Source organism: Monopterus albus, unplaced genomic scaffold (genome assembly GCF_001952655.1).
Source record: "Monopterus albus unplaced genomic scaffold, M_albus_1.0 scaffold166.1, whole genome shotgun sequence".
Lineage (NCBI taxonomy): Eukaryota > Metazoa > Chordata > Actinopteri > Synbranchiformes > Synbranchidae > Monopterus > Monopterus albus.
Genome location: NW_018128046.1, coordinates 1,140,238 through 1,161,551, shown reverse-complemented (window position 1 = coordinate 1,161,551; position 21,314 = coordinate 1,140,238). Strand labels below are relative to the sequence as shown.

At 42.2% G+C, this 21,314-nt stretch overlaps 1 protein-coding gene across 7 annotated transcripts in view; it reads left to right on the top strand.

The window, feature by feature from the left end:
* sema6cb (semaphorin 6Cb) overlaps nucleotides 1-19,823 on the top strand; it is a 155,037-nt gene extending 135,214 nt beyond the window's left edge. For 5 of the 7 annotated variants that reach the window (XM_020615490.1, XM_020615486.1, XM_020615489.1 and 2 more), the window contains 4 exons: nucleotides 920-978; nucleotides 1,445-1,495; nucleotides 5,111-5,266; nucleotides 15,820-19,823. In XM_020615490.1, coding sequence (XP_020471146.1) covers nucleotides 920-978; nucleotides 1,445-1,495; nucleotides 5,111-5,266; nucleotides 15,820-17,126 — 1,573 coding nt within the window. In that variant the 3' untranslated portion in view covers nucleotides 17,127-19,823. The remainder of the gene's footprint in view (nucleotides 1-919; nucleotides 979-1,444; nucleotides 1,496-5,110; nucleotides 5,267-15,819) is intronic. The other 2 variants (XM_020615491.1, XM_020615492.1) reach the window with 2 other exon arrangements.
* The last annotated feature ends 1,491 nt before the right edge of the window (nucleotides 19,824-21,314 follow it).

The following is a 21,314-nucleotide window of genomic DNA, read 5'->3' as shown; positions in this document are numbered from 1 at the left end:
TGCTCATATCTATCGTTTTTCTTTAAAAACTTTCAAACCAGTTGATATCAGTTTGATTTCAGATGCCAGCAGTAGGTCTGTATTATCAAGGAATCATATTAAGAGGATCAAACTATCATGGTGTAATGGCATTACGGGGAAAGAGAGCTGCCTTGGCGGAGACTTGCACTCTCTGAGTGCTGTCTAGTTTCAGTATCTTTTTCTTATTGCTGCAGAAAGGTGGCCAGAGTATAGCTGGTGTCACCTGTCATGAGGAGGGAGCGGATGCTTCACAAAATGCTTCACAAAAATATCAGTGGTAAATAACAATCACTCTGAATCAGCACACTTCCCTCTAAGACTATTTTTATGACATTTCACAGCCATACAGTTAGACATTTATTGCAGAGCAGGAAAAATGTAGGTACCAATTTCCCCAGCATTCGCCCCAGGACACTAAAATACAGTGCAGCCACAGAAAGTGCTATGTCTGAGGTGAGGTGCCCAGATCTAGAAGATGTAGGAAGTGACTAAAAGCAAGTAGGTGAGGTAGATCGAGAAAAAGTGAGGACACACAAAAGTAACTTGCAACTTATCTTCACAAACTAACTCCTGTGAACTGCTGAACGCAACAAAATTGATGATGTACAACCTTGTAAGAAGACCCAAGGGGTGGACTTTCCCCTTCAGGTGCGGCCACCACTGTGTGTCCAACAACAGATAGGAGACACAGACACACTGACCTCGGTCAGACACAAAACAAATTAAATTTTGTTACGGTGCACTTACCTCCTCGTCTCCAAACAGTGTTCATCAACAAAACCAATTTTGGGAAGACTCAGTGGGGTGCTTTGTTAGAAAGGGACAGTCAGTGAAATGGACTAATGCAGATGTACTAATGTGCCTGTCTCTGTCTTTGTCTTGGTTTCTCTCTTTTCAGAGGCGGGTTTGAACAGGATGTGGTGAACGGCTACCATCAGCACCCCGACACCTGCCACGGTGAGCTGGAAACGTTACTTATTCTCAGCGATTTACCTAAGAAACACAAAAAGGGAGAAAAACCACTATTGACTGTTATCAGATCAGAGCAACAGCAGGCACAGGTGATTGTGGACCTAACAAATTATAATGGAGCTTTACAATATCTATACTTCAGCGAGGGCAGCAATTCAGTTCAGGCTGAAGAAGGAGCCTGTGGAATGGTTTGCTGGCCCCTGTTCACAATCACTGCTGACTTCAGTTCTTAGTCTTTCTGTGTTAATTAAGTATTTGATTGTAAAAGTTTCTCTCTTATTTGAGAGAAAGTAGGTTGTTTGTCATTCTTTTGCATGTGTGTGGGCTGTGATGAGAAGTGCAAATGGGTCAGATTCAACAATATTAGAAATGAATGAATTATAGCCCTGACAACAGAAAATGTTAACGATAAGCACGCGGTCTTATGTTGTTTTGTGTCTCTCTTTTCCAGATGTCCTGGCGACGACTCGCAAGCAAAACCCAGCTCTTGATTCAGCTTATGGTCAGTGACATGTCTTTATCTTTTCACCTAACAGGCTCTGTTCAGCACTGACAAGTTAAAGGCAGGAATTAAATTCCTTGTATTTTTGATAATGTTTCTGCTTATTAATACAAATTATACAAGCAGTCAGATGAACCCACAGATTATAAACAAACCCGAAGGTTGTCTAAACCATTTATCTCATGGTGAAACTGAATGTGGGCACACAAAATCTCATCAGGTGCTTTCAGACCAAACACTTCTAGGGACTTAGTTTTAGGGACTACCCCGCTGGGGAGCTCCCACAGGAACTACACTTCTTCACAGGCTTTGTCTGTTTGCATTTGCACCACTAGTAGGAATGCTAAAGTGATGTAACACAAAGCCGGCCAGCTGTCAGCGATTAGCCACCAAGCTCACAATGGTTAACACAGCCACATCACGTTACCATCCAGTATTTTCTTTATATTTTGCTAACATCAATTATAGAAGGAGCCACTAACCCCCTGCAGAGACTTCTGTTGGCAGACTGCAGCTCCCCGAGCCAGTAGTGATGGCTATTGATTGCTATCGTTAACATGTTTTTTTTTTAAGACAGCTGCAGTCAATGTGCACGTTCATTCATTCATTACTCATGGCTCCTATTGGGCTTGGAGAGTACCTACCGTGGAGTAGGAGCTAAAATGCCCCTCAAAATGGCGTTCTAAGAACTAAAGTATTATCTTTCTCAGTTCCTGAAGTACAGACACACAAAAAAGGGGGTACTTTGTCCAACAGTTCTAAGTACTGGGAAGAAGTTCCTCTGGTGGAAAGCGCCTATAGCTCCTTGTTGTGTAGATATTGTAAATGTAGCCACAGCAAGTACAGTTTGTCAAAACTGATTCGGGAAGTGGGTGCATAATATATCAATTAAAATGGATATTTACCACAGACACACTGGGTAATGGTTTTAACATTTGCATTTGTTGTTCTCCAAATAAACCTGGAGGTCTGTTTAGGTCTGTGGGACTGTCTCACTGTTTGTGTTCCTGCCTTGTTTGATTCTTTTCTACTAATTTTGACAGAGTGATTGAAATATAGCCGTAGGAGTGACGGTCAAAACTACAAAAAAGACACACCTGTTTTATTTAAAATTGAAACATTTTAAATACCTCCAAGTAACATATCAAGCCTTGAGAAAAGGACTAGATTCATTCAGTTACAGGGATACAAAGTTAATGCTTCTACACTTCACAGCTCGGGAGGATACACAATCGTTACTTGAAGCAGCTGAATGGCCAGTGGTCCCTCTCCCTCTCAGCCAGTCTGACAGCTTAAACATTGAAGCCCTTGTCTGAAGCATCACTCCTTTCATGGACCAGGAGCTCTGCTGGCCACACTGCCTAATGCTCTGTATCAAGAAGGATCATCATCCCTGTCACGTCCTATTACTCCCCCACCAGCCACACAGCGCAGCCCCTGCCGCCAAGCTGGCTGGTTCTCAGATAAAACTGAGGAGATGGTGTTGGAACAATTATCTGACGCTGCAGCGTTCAAAATGAGACATTTTTAATCAGATAGCCTTTGGCTCGACTCGTTCATTTTTATCTACGCAACTAAGGCACCCACCTCGACTTTTTAGAGGAGTTTTTAAGACTTGTTCAAAGTGAGATCCTTATGTCGCTGAACAAATTGGGACACAGGGGAGCTAATGGCAGTGGATGATCCAGCACAGTGATTAGTATCAGCACTGAGCTCATCATACTGGAAGATGTCGGCCATTTCAGCTCAGCAGAAGCATCCGTCCTGCATTTCTCCCGCTCTCTGAACAGAGACCACTTTGTCTGTCAGAGGCTTCAGCCTGGACCTCCACAGTCTTGCAGTGCCTCAGTGGCCTGTAAAGCCTCCTGCTGGAGGAATTACATTCGGTCGGTAGCAAGACTTGATGAGCAGCCCTACTGCTGAATCCTGTGGGGCTCTCGCCACCCCAGTGCTTCACTGCACTGTTTGAAGTTCCCAACACACGTTGAGAGCCTCTGTTGTTTTTTTGTGTGTTTTCCTAGTAGATGCACACAAAAGGCCTTTTAAGTTTCTGCACTGAAGATCAATTATCATTTTTCCTACACAATAAAACACCCAATATGCCAGACAAAGCTGTTGTCACACAGGGGCTCCTCTCCCTTTTGGAATGTGCACCAAAGGCAGGGACGTTTCTTTCTTCTACCCAAACACCCAAACAATTGCAGCCAGCAGAGGGAAGGGCATGAAACAAATGCCTGTCTGTGTAGATAATCAAATGTTCCTCTGTTGTATAATGTGCAGGGTTTTTTTGTACTTTATCAAAAGTAAAAGAAGACAAGCAATCTGATCCTACGTGCCCTCTCAGCAGAACACAATTGTGATAAATTGAAGTAATGCTCCTGGTCTTGGAGCTGCTGTCCAAGGTGCCAGGGCCAAACACCCCCTGGTGTACGGTTTTAATTTGCCCAGCGCAGATGGTGAACTGACGGGGCACCTCATTCAGAGTGAACGCTGTCAACTGGCTCACAGTGAGAGAGCGAACGAGCCCTTCTCTTCCCCTCTAGGTGTGAGCTCTGCGGAATGCTAACATTGTGGCTGGCTTATTAGTGCAGGGGCCTGAGCCAATAGCAGCGTGCTGCTCCCAGACCTCAAGGACAGCAGAAAGCTAAGAATGCACTCGAGATGTGGAGTGTGCCAGATAAATACGTTTGATAATACCAGCTAATGCTCAGCGTGTTTATTGACGTGTTTGAAATTATTCCAAACTTGCCTGTCGTAATGTTTGTTGGTCTGCTTCAAGGTGATGGAGTTTCCTGTGAAACAGCCCAGTGTGGACGAGGTAGTGGAAAAGAGCTGTAATGGAAAAAAAACCATAGCCTTGTCAGCCACTAGTATCTATTTCCACTTATCTGTGAAAACACTTAGTAGAGCGGACGGAGAGGAGTTTGTATAGTAGTCAGAGTTAAACGCGCTATAAACAAAAATGCAGTTGAGAACCGGGGTTAAATGATTACTGAGTGGATTAGTAACAACAGCGTACATTCTAAGAGCCTTTGGTTCTTTCATATTGTGATGGCATTGCTTTCAAATATATTCACCAAGGAGCAATATTGTAGTGTAGAGAATATTGTACTGACCAAAAACCCTGTTGCAAGAATTCATCTTGGATTTATAATAGTTTGCCAAGCAGAGTTTTCTTTTGACAGATAGCTGTGGTTTGACACAAAATGTGCTACGAGATAATTTTTAAAGTAAACTGGATGTTTCTGAGTGAAATAATAGCAGCGCTTCAAGAAATATTCAGGATTCAGTCATCGCAAATGTTGGAATGCCAAAACCACAATTTCCTGAGACTGACTGTGGGTGTTAACAGCTGGTAAAGTACACTGTGGCGCTGTAAATCACTGTGTATCTGTGGGGAAGTGAAGTGATGGATGAATTAACGTCTGCTCTGCTCTGTGTGCTCACCATGTTGCTCACTATCATCACGGGTGTTAACGGGTGACAGTTTTCTCTCCACTCAGGACTCACCCTCATTTCTCTGAAGTTGATTGCTCAGACTGATTCACATTTCACTAATCACTCACTCTGTTGCCCCTCCTCCTCCTCTTCCTTCCCCCTTCGCTACAACCACAGGGAAGACCACACCCACAAGCGCCAGCACAACCTATCATGGGGCGGCACTCCCAAAGGAGGCAGGTGACCCTGAAAGAGGTACAGGTCCTGATGACCCTCCCCCCGTTGGGGAACAAGGGTCACCTGACTCGGAGCCAATCAGTGTGGAGATGGAGGGTAAGGGGGAGGGATGTGTGTCCTCAGTGACCACTGACCTGCGGGGGTTTGCACTGCTGGGCCCCGAACGCCTCACTGTGCACTTCTAACCAGACTGACCACTAACAAACGATGTTTCACTCTGGTTTAACAGTGTCCCATCTTCAGCACACATCCCTGCACTGTGTCAATTCAGTCATGCAACCTGGATTTCCATAGTGATGGTGCTCATTTCAAACAGCTGATGTAAAAATGACAGTGGAGACTAATTCAAATCAGCTGTACTGTCTTATGCCTTCTGTCCATGGTTGCAGGTTTCACAAATAAATTCCTCGGCAATTTCTGATTAGAACTGATATTGAAAAGTTAATGTGAGTAAGATGAGTCTTGACCAGTGAAACCTGAAAACAGCTCTCGTTCTAGAGGCAGAATGTTCCAGAGCTCATGTGTAGGTGTGCAGGCTAATATGTGCGATTGTTCTTCCAGGGTGAAATATCACTCACTAACTCTGAACTCTCATGTTAAAAAAATGTCTTACTGAAAGGCAGCAAGCATTGCAAGTTGATTCTTTTAATCCATACACTTCATTAGTGTCAGCATTACATATCATGATGCATAATTTCCCAGGCAGCATCAGTTAATGGTTTCACTTGACTTCAAGCCTATCAAGTGTTTGATATGACTGAAGACCGCAGCGCACACATTAACTGAGATAAACATGGTTCGGATAGAGAAGAAGAAGAAGAACATTAGAGGAGGTTGATGTCCTGTTCAGTCATACAGCTTCATTTGCTAGACACAACAATCATGAATGTGATACTGATGCACCATTGGCTCTAATTAACTCTTCATATCAAGTACAGAATTGAGTCTAAACAGCACTGCTCCCTCGTGCCTTTTCCTCTTCTTTTATTTAGCTCGTCAGCACACACAAATATTCCCTCATTGTTTTCCAGAGCACACAAAACGTTCAGGCAACTTCTCTGGCTCTGTCTCTCTGAGACCATTCATTTACCTTTCTACTTTCCATTCCCATTTTAGAGAACATCACAAAAGTCATTTGCCTGTGCAACTAACACAGACTGATAGTACAGAGAGCCAAAGTCATGACGTGAACTTCCAGGCTGGCTGCTGTTCCCCTGACTCCTACAGTAGGGCTCACTCAATCAGTCATCAGTTTGTCAAATTTAGCATGCTCCTTGGTTTTGCTATATAGTATCTAAAACTATTTACTATTAATTTCAAATGTAACCCTTCTTGAGTCAAAGTTAAACAATTATCCACAAAAAAGTGAATTAACCACAAAATTCCAAGAGCACTGATTCATTAAAGTACAAAAAAAAAACACTATTATTATGGATGCATAAATGAAAAAGAGACCAGATTGTATCGACCGTGCAGCAGTCTTCCTCAAGATCAAGATATAACACACAGACAAGTGGATACTATAAGCACAGCCTTTAATCAGAGGCGGGAGAACTTGTTCCCTGATGTTCAGCTCCTTCTGTATACCAGTAATTACTCAACAAATGAACACCACGTCAGAGACATGCTGAGGAAACATACAGTTATTGCAGCACAAGTTGTTAACGCCACTGAAGCTGTTGGTTTCTTCCCAGTCAGTGATGTCCACCCACGTCATCTTTCCAGCTTTTAGCAGTAACAGCTTCTGTCAAAAAACCATCTACAGTACACTGACTTCCGTCAGTTTAACCAGGGCAGTCGAGGCCATTAAAAATATAAATTATTGTGTTCCAAACATTTACCACCCCTGTAAAGTTGCTTGAAGTGCACTGCACTGCTTACTGCCGAATATTTGGTCAGTTAGTTGTCTGTTCCAATTTCCCCAAGCTCAAGTTGAACTATTGTAATTGCTTGTTTTATCCAACCAACAGTATGAAACCCAGTGGTATTCAATTTACTGCAGTGTAACAAAGAACTCATCATTTCAGTTCTAAAGGTTATGTTGTTTAGAGAGATTTTGACTAAGATTTTCTTATTTATGGGTTAAGGTTTGCTTTGTTTTGTTACACATATCAGACTTGTAGTTTTTCAGTGATGGTACAGACCCTTTAACAACAACCATCCAGCTCCTACAATGAGTGACATGGCTTCTAAAACTCCAACCAACTCTTAAAGATTTAATTGCATCTTGGTCTTTAATGACTTGAGTCTCATTATTTCTTACATTTGTATTTTGACAGTTCACAGTCATACTGATTAGCATTCCAAGAATAGAAAATACAAGTCATAGAATGGTGGGAAGTGCAAGAAAATGCCTCTGTGAACATTAAATCATCATGTAATGAAACAATCTGCAGAGCGAGAAGGTTTCAGGGTCTGTTTTCTCTTAGACTACAGCATGTTCTTGCAGGTTTAGGAAGAAGATGCAGTGTGGTTCATTTAGGCATTATGTAAGGAGGCAGCATGAAGCAGTTTTTGTCCCCTTTCTGCAGGCACCATGACCATAAATTCTCAGCAAGTGAAAGAAGCTTCCATTCACACAGACAGACACTGGCTGCAATGATGAGCTTTTCAGGCTCAAATGAGAAAAGCCTATAACAAAAAAAAAACAGCAGGTGCCTGAACCAGGGACTCAGACAACAGGAGGGAGGGTAGGGGTGTGGGTTGTAATAGAAACGGCAGCGCAATCTGTTTCACCCAGAGACTGTGACACTGCCGGTTCAATCAGAGGAGCTGGGCAGGCGGAGTGATAAGGCAGGAGAGGAGCTGGTGTGGAAGTAACAGCATCACAGTTTCAAGAGGGGCCTTCAATCTCTTCGCTTTCTGTTCATTTCTCACCAGATATCTGCTTTCTGTCTGTACCTTCTGCAGCGGCTCTGCAGCTGTGTCACAAAGCTCCCAGCGGTCATGAGGTAGACAATAGAACAGTGGGCAAAAATAGAATGGCCAGTCAAGACAGACCTGAAGATACCTGAAGAAAAGTTATGAAACACTGCAATTAAATAGATCTGTGTGTATCCAGTTTGGTCACTAACAGAAACAAGTGTCTTGTCTTGATTCTAAAACACTGCATCCAAAGTTAGCTCGCCAATGAGCATCAGGCTAAGGCGTTGTAAAGTTAATGTATACATGCACACATTAGCCTCTTTTAAAATCATATCTATAGAGACCTGGACTTGAAAGTAACGTATATAATTTCACATTATACAGTAAATGTCAGAGAGATAAAAAGTCAATAATACAAAGCCAGTCACCCAGTCATCACATAAGTCCTGTTAATCCTGACCACATCTGTTTTTATGGTTTATGTGGCTCGGTTATGGACAGATAAAAACAACGAGGTGAAACATTTGCTCAGATGTAAGTAGCTGTATTACATTATGTAAATCCCAGGGAGCACTAAAAGGCATGGGCAGGAACCTGTTGACCTGCTGCTATTTAGAAAAATGCCAGCAGTCAGGTTGCACTAGCTGTTTCTGGCCGGGGAATACAGTACGCCCACCTCTCTATTGTGTGTGAACTCAGATTTCTGTGTGTTAGCAAAACTGTGTTGCACACGACTTGTGGTTCTAACTTTCTCTGGATTGTCTTCCGCTCTGCTGCTGCCCTCTATCGTTATTTGACCTTTTTTTTTTACTCTTCTGCACATCTGGATGAACCAGCGCTGGTTGGACTAAAGACCCATGCTAGCAGTTAATTTACCTAACAAACACAGGGATGCGACTCGACAAAAAAATCGAGGAAGGCTGACGTTTTCAAACTCATTTTATGCACTACAGGAGAGTGATCTCGGGCTAAACCTTTGCATGAAAAAAGACTGGCGTCCTGTGGGGGGACGTTGATACCAGCTAGTTTTCTTAAGAGTTATTTATACTTAGAAAACCATAGCAACAGACACCGCCTGTATCGCCCAGTGACTGATAGAGCTTTGACTGTGTCCCCTCTAACCACCGTCACCTGCTCCTCAGACGAGCTTCGTTCCACATTAATATTTATTAGGATTAGTTTTATAACATCTTTATCTTTATGAGTAAAAACAAGCAAAAAGAAAAAGGTTAATATTAAACACAATCTCTCTCTCAACAATCCTCTTCACAGAGAGTCAAGTACACAGCAGGAAAATAACACAAAGTATCAGCCTATGTGCTTAAAAATCTCAAATTCAAAAATATATAAAGAAATACTGTCCAGCAGTGTCAGTCAAATGACCAACGCTTTAACACATTTTTCTTAGTTTAACTTTTTATTTCAGCCACACTTTTGAAAGCAGACAGTGTGAAGTTTGGTTATTTATTACATTAGTAGATCTTCAGGAGTCAGATTGAGGCTACAGAACGTATCCACCACATCTTCACTGAGACAGTTAAACAGCCTTTTGTGTGTGTGTGACCCTACTGGCTGCTCATACATGATTTATCTAAAGTCAGACTGTGATGTACACACATGCACACACGCAGTTATCTTTGTTTTTGAAATATTATTGCCAGTCTGGACTCCCTGTGTCAAGTTGTAATGACACTCATTAAAGGGCACGCAGCACTAGGCCATTTTCCCCTCCGCTCAGCTCACAAGCACATAACAGCAATTGTGACATCATGTTTTACTACAAAAACACACTCTGCAGTGCTCTGTAAAAAACTAACCTTTAGGGCATTAGAGACATCAAATATTTCACCTTCCATAGCCCACAGTTTTAATAGCTTTTTATTCCATGTTGGCTGCGAAAGCTCAGCTCAGTGTCCAAGTGGAGACCTGTCAGCTGTAAGCACCACAGAGATCCACGGGGCCCGCAGTGATCAAATCCTCCCACGCAGCTGTTCCAGCTTATAGCCCTAACCCCTTACCCTTGGATCTGTCTCATTGACCTCTGGGGAGTATTTCTCCCTTTTATCCTGCCTGTTTTCTTTTACTTGGTTTTATTTTTTAGTTGGACTAACCCTTTAGCTGTACCTGCCTCCTTTGTTGAATTCTCTCTCACTGACTCACTTTTCACCCTCTTTTTAATGATCTACATTTCTGGATTTCCAGCCGATGGCTGAAACTGTGCTCAGGTGTTTGAGTGGCCTGTGAGCAGTTTCTCCATCTCTTAAAGCAGCAGTTCACTCCAAAGACAGCAGCATGCGGCACAGTGTTAGATGTAAAATAAACCCTGCACTTATCAACAGCAAGATTTGAAGATAAGTGTCCACCTGGCCTTTGTTATTAAGGGTCTGCATGTTTGGTGCATGTTCCTTATATATTTTCAGTTATTAAGCTGGAACAGCATCTGAATGGTTTTAAAAAGATGTTTACAAAAATCACCATGTATGTAAGAAGACTGACTTTGGTGTGGACTGTCTCTTTAAGCTGATTGGTAAAGCCAAGATTCTTCCAGTGCCTCTCACCAAATACAAATGATCAGCTGGACGTTTGCATTGGAACCATTTTGCTTTACCAGCTGCTGAATGGCTAATAAAAAAAGCTCTACTCTCATATGTTTCTGATGCAACTGCATGTTAAAAGGGGGCATCACTCGGTGCATGTGCTCTGCCTGGTTTAATGACTTGTGTTAAGTTGATCATGTGCCAATTTAAAGGGTCGCTTCAACCAAATGACACAACGTTTTCCTACTTAACCCCTGGAACTATCTACCCACATAGTTGGTTTCAATTTGTTTTGAATTTATGATATTTGACATGTCTGCCTCAGGAAAAATCTGCCTCCATCCCTGTACAATAAAGGCTCCTTGGGTTTAATTTGAGCTGGTAGTGAAAAGTTCAACCGCAATGTGTCCTTCCAAAAACTCTCTATTGTTGGTTGTTTTCTAAGAGGAAATAGTTCCAATGAGTATTTATAGTGATACCAGTGGGTTGTTTCTAGAAAGGCACACTGCTTTTGAGTTTTTAACTATAATTATTTAAGCAGCCTTGAAGTGGCGGCATAGAGACACAGGTATGTCAAAACCTGGATGGGCCTTTTTTTTTTTTTTGAACGAATCAGCCCTTTAACTAAACTCTGTTATGTGAGCATTAGAAACAAAATGTGTGCTATTTTTGAAACCTTGATTTCCCTTCGAAGCACAGGTATAAATAAATATCACATATAGATAGTATGATTCTGATTGCCAGATGTTGCAGCACATTTAATTTACCAGTATTCAATCAAAACTGTAATGAATTATATGCTCTGTCTGCATCAGCACACCTGGAATCAGATGCAGTGCTCATTACCACTACCTTTCAATTGGAATGGATCTGTTACATTACACCATATCACCATGTGCATATATTAAACTGCATCCAGTTGGCTGAGCACTGAGGTGGAATATTATGCAAATTCCTAATAACAAGTGTACATGATTGAATTCACTCCGTCAACAGTCAGAACCCTGCACACAGCACATATACCCAGCATGCACACTGACACACGCATGATCATGGTCTGTTTGCTGCCCCTGTGTCTCAGTGCACAGAGAGCAGGTATCAGCTCTGTAGCCAACTGTCACATTTCTGAAATTCACAGCACTGCTCTGCTTTTTACCCAGATCTGAAAAAGGAAAATAATTCATTTGTTCCAATCTTCAACCTCAGGGTAGGAGTTAAATTGTTATTTTTAGTGTGAGGCGAATTTTTTTTGCCGCATTAGCAAGGAGTGGGGAATAATGCTCGCCTGTAAAGCCTGGGGCCATTTTGTCTCGTTGGCTTCTCATTGGGATAGAGTAGCCATTAAGGGAACAATTACATGCACTTGTAAGCTTGTCGAAACAGAAACTAATTAGGGCTATTTTGAAATGTCTTTATTTGATGTGCAACAAAAGAGCACAAGTTGGTTCTTCAGGTTACAGAGTATTTAAATGCATCCTAGAGAACAGCCTGATAAATGTGCCAAAGAAAAAGCTGTTCCTCTGTTTAAATTATTCATATCTGACCTTGAAATGGCAATATTTAGAATTCCACTATTGTAGAATTCTGATGCTTTAAAGTCCTGAGAGAGATGTGAAAAGAATTCTTTCACAATTGTGCAGGTATGAAACTTCGGAGTTCAGATTACCAGTAATTGGTGTCATGGAAAAATGTTTGGGTGCTGTTATTGTTAATGAGGTTGATTTTAGATGTCTGCAAGAGCTCGCAACAACAGCAGCCATTTACTTAATCACTCACATGCTTAGGAGACGTTGTCACTTCTATTGTAATTAGTTTTCAGACTCAACTTCATCACCTGCAGATATACTTCTCATTATTTCTTTATTTCGCCAGTTAGAACGAGGCATTACAGGCAATGTTGTGTAAACCTGCCTCTTTACATAACCTACTGCACCATCTATTTTTAACAATATGGGTGCAGTCTCTTTCTATAGTGCTGTGGAGGAGCACAAGGGATGTTTTCTAACCATATCACAGCTGCGACAGAGCAGCAGACTTCAAAACCAAGTAGGGTGATGGTCTGTCGTTCAGCCCATCATGTCTCTGTGTCTCTCACCCTGCCTCTCTCCCCATCCTCCTCCTCATGCTTGTTCTCCCCATACTTTTTAATGACAGGTTTGCATCCTCACTCTTTTCTTTTGCTTCTGCTTCCTGTCTCTTAAATATTGGAGTCTTCTCCCATTCACTCCACTCTTCATCACCAGTTTAGCACCAAAGTTGAATTTAATCCCTTCATCTTCCTCTTCTTTTTTACCCTGGTTGTCACCATCCCTCTCTACCCTTTCCTCCCTAGCTTCCACTCACGCAGCCCATCTGTCTTTTTACCTTTTGGCAGACTTGGGTATCTCTATATTAAGCCTTCGCTGAGCTGAGACCATGTTGAGCTGACGCAGAAATACAATGTGACGGTGTTCGAGAGAAACACTGACTCTGAAGCTATGTAAACACCAAAGAAAGCTTCGTTAAATATCGCCTCTGCTTGAGCCCACCATTTTACCCCTAAACAGCCCCCCTTTTTTTAATTAAAAGGGAATATTTTCAAATTCCAGCCTTTAATTTTCAGATGTTTGTGAAGCAGTGCAAAGAAATCCAAGTCAGTATATACAGTTGGCCAGCACCTCCTGTGTGCCACCTAGCTGCTCACCAGGCTGCCTGTATGATTCGCAGAGTATTACTTTCACTGTGACCGGTGGCACCATATGTCCCACAACCCTAGTGATTGAGTTTGCATATGAAACATGTTGAGACAGGTCATCCGTAGGCTCTGGATTTGTTTACCTCAGCTGTGCGTTTCATCCCTTGTCGTGGCATTTAACTCATACCCCTCAGCCAGGAGGAGCCTGTAGCCACAGCCAGTGAGGGGGGTGTCGAATGACTCATAGGTACCAGGAAGCCACAGGGGTGACAGGAGGGAGAAAACACACTGAGATGAGAGCAGCCCTTCACTGCTCATTACAAAAGGTGCACACAGCCACCGCCACCTGAACACTGATCAGTTAGAACCACAGACTTGGGACCGCAGCGATGCTCGAGCAGATTGGCAGCTTGTGAAATGCGGCAAAGAAAACATCCAAGATTTTAAAAAGAGGTATTAACATTCTTACTGCAGCCTCAGTTTTGATTGCCTCTCCCACTGGGATTGCAATTATGATTTATGGCTTTTTAATGCGGTCATAAGTCGAGGCAATCATAAGAATAAAATGGCTAAAAATTGAGGATTTTTAATTGGAAGCTTTATTGAAAGTGTTATTTTCAGAAATGTTATAGTGCACCTCAGACTCTCTCTCTCTCTCTTGGGAAAATGACAGCAAAGCACACCTCAAAAATGAATGTAGCAATACATGACAATGAGATAATAAGCCTCTACAGGCACACCTGCACAAAAGACTACCTCCAGATAATGAAGAGCAAGAGAACTGAAAAAGTTTCACAGTAACTTCATGACCTGAATAATAAACACGTTTTAAAAACAGTTGGGCAGGAACTGTGTACATAGAGACGGGTCATGGTGAGAGGAACAGCGTTTGATTCTGATTTTACCGTCTGTCAAAGTAAAGTTGTAATGATGACAGTAGGCAAATGACTTGTGTTTCCTTATTGTGCCAATCGTCTGTTGTGGTCCCAGAAAATGAGTTTAGATTCCTCTCATTTGTGCTTTTGTCTTATGAGATTCGACCACAGTCTAGCAAGTCCTGATCAGATTTTCCACCTTGGTAATATCCCCTAATATTGTGCATCAAAATCACATAGACACAGTTAGAGAGCCCATTGTTGGCCCTGTAACACACATGACCTTTTAATAATGTTCACCCAAGTTTCACTGATTATAAAGTTGGTTTTATTCACATCTTCCATTCCACTAAAATGAAATCCTTCTGAGATGTTAGTCTCAAAGGGACAGAAGAAATTCATCTACAGATGAATTGAAAAATCATAAATCCTACAGGATGATATGATGATAAGGTCCATGCCTTGGAATTGTGGTGAAGTACCTTGATTTTTTGTTCAGTGAACTGGCCTAGCCACAAGTAAACATTTTCAACAAAAAATGTATCGAATCCAAATGCATATCACTACAGCAGTATGAATTCACTCACACTGTCTTGATAGACTATCTCCATTTCACCCACTTCATAACTCATTTAGAGACTAAGTGCTGTAAGCTTCTACATAGCAAAGTTCTAGAGCCTTCATGTTAAGTCTAGCTCTTTTAATTTAAAGAAAAGATTGAAATCTGCTCTAACGCAGCCCTAATTATTGAGCTAGTTTCCCCTGATCACCACTTATTGCCATGATTGTGAACATCTCATGAACTGTCATCAAACCTGATATAGAAATCATCATTTTCCATTTTCATTCCTCAACAAAGCTTTCATTAGCTGTAGAATTTAGCTTGTTTGGAACACCTGCATTTCGCCCTTCTTGGTGCAGCTCAGTCGTCTCCCTCCACAGACTAATCGGTTTTACAGAAACTGTCATTAAAGGGTGGAGAGAAGGGTCTGACACCACAGATGGCAAAATCCTCTTGCAAATGAGCTCTGATTACGAGAGGTGGCAGGTTTCAGTCCTCTTGTCGTTGCTTCCTTTCACACCATTAGGCAGCCACAGTGCTAGGGTCACATCACCCAAGGACATTTACATGGTAGATTTACCTCAGCTAAGTAACCTTGCGTTTTTGGTGCACTGCTGCACAGACTTTCCCCTCAGCTTCATTTTGAAAGAATCTGACAACCTCATCTGAGTCTGTGTTGGCAAAGGCGGCACACTCTGCCAGCTATTGGACAGACCTGCTATTTTTGGCTCGTTCATCATACCAGGTGCTCTCGCCCCTGATCCTCACATTGGAAAGCAAAGTCTGTGAAAATGACATCAGGTTCCTGCTGCTGTGCTCCTATCAATATTTAAAGCTCTAACTCATTTCAGAGTTGATTTCTCACTGACTGGGGAACTCTGTCTCTGCCAGTCTGAGAGGAAAGCACAGGTTGTAGAAAGAAAGGTTGTATTGATCTGTTAACAGTGGAAGGGAAAAGTAGCCAAGAGCTTAGTTCAAACACATCTCCCATGCTGTTTCCCACATAGTGAACACAACCTGTCTGTCCCAGCTGCTACTTGACCTATATTAGCCTTTGAAAATGTTTTTTCCCTCCTGGCTCAGTCAGAAAAGCTCTAACTGAAGTACTCTTTTCTCAACCATTTTCTGTTTTGAAGGTGTGAGGCGCCCACCAGAGCTGGAGAAGACCAATCACAGTGTCCATTATACTCTCCTGATTGCTTGTGTTTTGGTGGCCTTTGTCCTTGGTGCCTTCCTCTCTGGCTTCCTGGTCTCCTGCTACTGTAACCATGCGAGCCACAAAACCAAGAAGTTGTCCAAAGATCCAGAGGCCCCAATCCCACACGCCCTGTCCCTCCGTAGCCTGGCCAAACTCAACGGTCTCCTGGACAGCCAAAGTAAAGATGACAAACTGGAGGTGTCTTCTCCAAAGATCTACAATTCTTTCTTTGCCAACAGCAAAGAGCACCACCCACCAAGGAGAAACGGCCATCATGGCATGACAATGGGAGACCTGGTTCACCCCCACCATCACCACCTCCACCATTCCTCAGAACTCTCTGGTCTGCCTACACCAGACTCTACCCCAGAACTGCCTATCAAGAGCATGAAAGCATTCAAGAACCAGTGGGAAAAGAACCAGAATTGCAACAATGCCAAGGAACCAAAGTCCCACAACATTGGCTCCAGGCCCAGCTCAGCCCTGCTTCACCAGCAGATCTTCCCTTACTCCCATGGCCTGGTCAATGGGCAGCCAGTAGTAGGAAGTCACCTCCACCCAGAGGAACGCAAAATTCACAATGTTGAACGGGGACTATTGCAGCAGCCTTATCCTGGTTACTCTCAGAAGGTAATGGAGGTAACCTCATTGGATGAGCTCCTGAAGCACATCCATGAAGCAAGTAGCAGCAAGAACTCCCAGTTAATGAGCCCATCGGGTCTGATGGCCAGCGGCGGTGGAGGCCAGCTAACCTTTGCCAACCGCATCCAACCTCAGATTCCTGAGACAGAATCAGCCCCCTACTACAGTTCGTCCACTTTACCTCGAGACAGCCTCACCCGACGCATGGATGTTCCTCCTGATATCCCTCCTCACCACCAGTCCACCCTGGAGAGGAGGCAATCCTCTCAGAGGCACTCACTAATTGCTGCAGCCACCAAGATGCCCAGTGGAGGAGGAATGATCCCTCGTCAACACAGCTTCAGCCAACGAAATGGTGGGCCCCACCAGCCACCTCCTCCTCTAGCACGGATGAACTCAACGGGCAGCGCCTGTGAGGTTCACTACCCCCTCATCCCCAATGGCTACGTGGCACGCCAGCACAGCTACAGCGGAGAGCAGGAGGTCCCACACAGGGCCGCCATCGTCCGCAGGGCCTCCTCTCTCAAGCCTGATGTCCCTCCCAAACCTCTGTTCATACCCGCCACGTCCCCTGTCAACCAACAGGGGAAGTTCAACTACTGAGGAGGTTCAGTCCTGGACTAGAGAGGGAGTCTCCCTCAGTGAGTGTTCTTAAAGGAACTTCCCTTTGAAGAAATGCAGTGGGTTTGAAGTTGCAGACCTTCATGACAAAACATAGCCAATGTTGGGACAGCCAGTGTCACTGTGGAAGAAAGCCTCAACCTAACTTGTTTTCCCCCTTCTTTTTGTCCAACGAATATCTTTGTACCATATTGGTATTGCTCAGCTACTTGCTTATTATAGAACCGCTGACTTGGGTGACGTGATGCCACCTCCTTATATTAGGCTGCCAGTGTCCTCAGTGTGGATTGACAATACAACTTAGTTCTTGGACGCGTTGATGTTTGAAAACCTATACACATCACTCATCTTGAAAACTTAAAAGTCGGAGGCTTCTGCGATGCTTAGATTCATGCTTTTGCTTAACCTTTTTTGATGTAGTGTTGGTAACCAGTCCCACCCACCCCTCCCTCGAAAGTGTTTATATTATGCATGTGTGTGTATATATATGTGTGTTTATATCCACACCGTATATGTATACATATACATTTGCAGTACATGTAACCTGTGGTGAAAAGTCAGAAAATTCCCCCTGAAAGTAGTTATGTCTTTGCCTTACTATACTGTTTCATCTTTGGGCATGTCAAACGATCCCCCACCCCCTAAGAAACACCTTAGGGACACCAAGTCATGCACTTGATCAACACAACTCACTGTCATTTGGCCAAAAACACTGAACCAAATTTATTTGGGTTGATCAGAAAAAGGTAATACTTCAACAAAGCAGCTATACTCATCATTTCTTTTTTCTTTTCTGTCCCAGCAGATGTCATGTCAGAAATGATAAAGTCGGGTCCATTTAAGTTCCTAAAGAACATTTCTATAAGATTGGTGCTCCACAGTCTGGTGGGTCTAATATCCTCTCAAATGGAAATAAACCATACTGTGTACTGAAACATTGTGGACCCAAAGAGGATAAGACAGATATGCCACACCACCTGGCACAGTGAGGATGAACATTAAACATACAATGGACCGCAGTTATTATAATTATTAACTTTGTGGCTCTTGGTTGTAAATAAAGGAATAATTACTAGCCAAATTTTAACTGTATGTGTAAATGTGTGCCTTATTTAATAATAGTGTGTGACATGTGGGGTAGGGGTTAATGCAAGGGGCTCAGATGGCTACTATGCTACAGTATATTGTAGGTATCTCATTTTCTATGGTTGTCCGTGTGTGTCATACAGCATCCGTTGTATATTTGAAGAGTTTCATTCCAGAAATGAGATATATCATCTAAAAACGTGTCACCTGTTCAGGTCAACTGAAAACTATGATTGTCACTAATGAGTCATATGTTATATCTGGTTATTGAGCCTTTTTGTAACTGATATTTTACAAATGATCTGTTATTTTGAAAAATCTAACAAAATTATATATATGAATGTTGGAATGAAACCCTTCATTTTGCAGTTTTTTTTTTTTTTGTTTTGTTTTGTTTTGGTTTGGTTTGTTTTTTTTTGTCCCAGAAGTGTGAGCCTGCAGTTTTCTGTTTTGGGAGACTGAGCAAAGCCAGTACATCCAGCTGGAGACTGCAGACATTCAGGTTTGACTTAACCACCTTAAGTTAACCACCTACAGACTGTAGCCATTGTAGAAGTCACATTTTACTGATGGATGAAGCAAATGTGTGGTTTTTTGCTCCAGTTCTGAATGTCAGAGGACATTGTTATCCTATTTCTTATTTAGAAGACATAGTTGAGAAAAATAACATCATATTTGGACTTTGTATAAAAGTCAGAATTGATACAGGAAGTGGCATGAAGCTGGACTTCTACGATGGTTACTGCTGTAGATTTAGACTTGCTAGTGTCACCGTGTGTCAACTTCAGCATGCAGGAAGCAAATAAATGGGAGTGGAGGTAAAGTTTCTGTTTAGAAAATATGTTCAAACAAGGAGAAGTGCAATGAAGTCCGATCTGACAAGCTGAGGCTGTCGCTCGGATCAATATTTGGCAAGTGGTCGTGGTACACAGGTGGCTGTGCTGCCGAATACCTGCTGAGGATTCCCCTCAGGAACGGTGACGCCGGTCAGCTCTGCCTCAGAAATATCACACCTTCAAGACTTCGCTGTTGCACTTTTCAGCAGGGTCACTTAGGACACAGTCGACTGGAGCCGTAATCAATCTTGTGAAAACAGCACTGCAATGTTTACTGTATCTGAAAGTGGTGTTTATTGACTGAAATTTCCCAGAACTCATTTGACCCAATGAAAAGTTAACCATTCATACTCCAACTCCAGTAAATAAAAGAAAACTTTGTTTTGTTTTGTTTTTTGATATTAACAGGCAACAGAGCATTAAATAGCCTTTGATTCTCAATTTAAAGTTGTGGCCATAATGCTTCATAAGAGGAATTGTGGCAGCTAGTGTTTGATGAGTGTGTGTTTGTTTTTGTTTTTATTTTTATATGGCGCTGATAGATTGTATGGGAGAGTGAGTGTTCTCACCTCTGACAGCTCTACCAGTATTTGATTTGGTGTAAATACATTCTATCTGGGCAGGGTCTCATTGATTCAGTATTATATTTTTTTTTTGTTTGTTTAATTTCCAGGCTACGCCTCTTGAATTACTATGACTTTGGTCTCAAAGAATACCACTGTATGTCTCTTATACTAGGAATAAAATGAAAATACGATGCATGTGTCTTACTGGTGAATGTGTCAGAACAGTTAATGTGAAGTCACTGCATGATGCACACCGGGTGGACACAAACATAACAGCTGTATATAGGATGCTTTTAGCTGAACTATGTCAGATGTTGTTTCAACTCTTTGGTCAGTGCTGAGAGTGGAGCAGGTTTTGGGGTTGCACTGGATTGCATTACAACAAGAACCTTATGTCTTCAGTCCCACTTGTTTGTTAGGATGTCTCAAAAACAATTGGTGGGACGTTCAGCCATCAGCAAAATAACAAGTGATTTACTTTTGGAGCAAAAAAAAAAACATTTCTTTAAGGAATACTCTTTCAGAAGTATGTCGCTTTGCTGTCTCGCTGGGAGCTGCGTTACAAAACAGCAGTATCTATTCACTCTGCATTTATTACAGGGATCCATGAAGTCTTTATTCAGGTTGGTTCAAAGGGACAATTGCAGCTGCAGCCTTCAACAAACTGGGTTTTAGGCTCTGTGCAAACAAACGGTTTCTCTTTTAAAAGCTTTAGGTGACTTGTGGTTTTGGTCAGAGATCAGCAAAAAGTCTCCACAGTACACAGTAAGTATCTGGGTCTGGTTCCTGTGCAGTGGCCTGTCGTGCTCTCACCTAACTCCTGGTAACCTAACTCCACCCAACTCCAAACAAGTGCTTTTGCCAGAACGTCAAGCTACAGTAGTTCTTTAACATCGGTTTTATATTGTATGCACAAATTGAATATGTTTGTAAAAAGATAAGTAGGTGCAAATACTGAAAAGAAATCTCAAAACACTTCCTGTGCTTGGCTGTGTTGCCACCCATGCTATCTGAGTTGATGACACCTTGATGCCACAGTACCTGTATCTTTTGTTTTTCTAAAGCCTTTTCTTAATCTTGAAATATTGGCAACACTTTCTTGTGCAGGTTTATAAATTTCCTCTTGATTTCTGAGCAAGTTTCCTGAAAACAAGTGTGGCTCTAATTACATTTGAAATAAGTACAGTGTTTCATTAGTGCACTTGAAATAAAATAATTATGAGTTTCTAAGCTAGAATAACCTAGAGTCATTTGGTCTGTGCACAGCAGGTGGGCTCAACATGCAAAACAAAAGAAGAATAAAGTTTCTAATGGTGTATAATGATGCCATGTGAATAGTATGTCATTCGTAAACTGAAAATTCCAGCTTACCTTTACATTTAGATGATCCTGTTTTCATGCTGTGGCTGCGTAACCTTTTACTGAAGGTAAGTAAGTTAATGGAATTGTTTAATGCATGAGATGTTTAGTTCAATACATACAGGTACTGAATACTTTCTGAAGTCACTGAAAGTGAGAAAATATGTCTGAAGTCACTGAAAGTGAGAAAATATGTCATTTCAGGTAGATAAACCAGTGGAGATTGGCAGTGACATACATACAGTGGGTACGGAAAGTATTCAGACCCCCTTAAATTTTTCACTCTTTGTTATATTGCAGCCATATGCTAAAATCATTTAAGT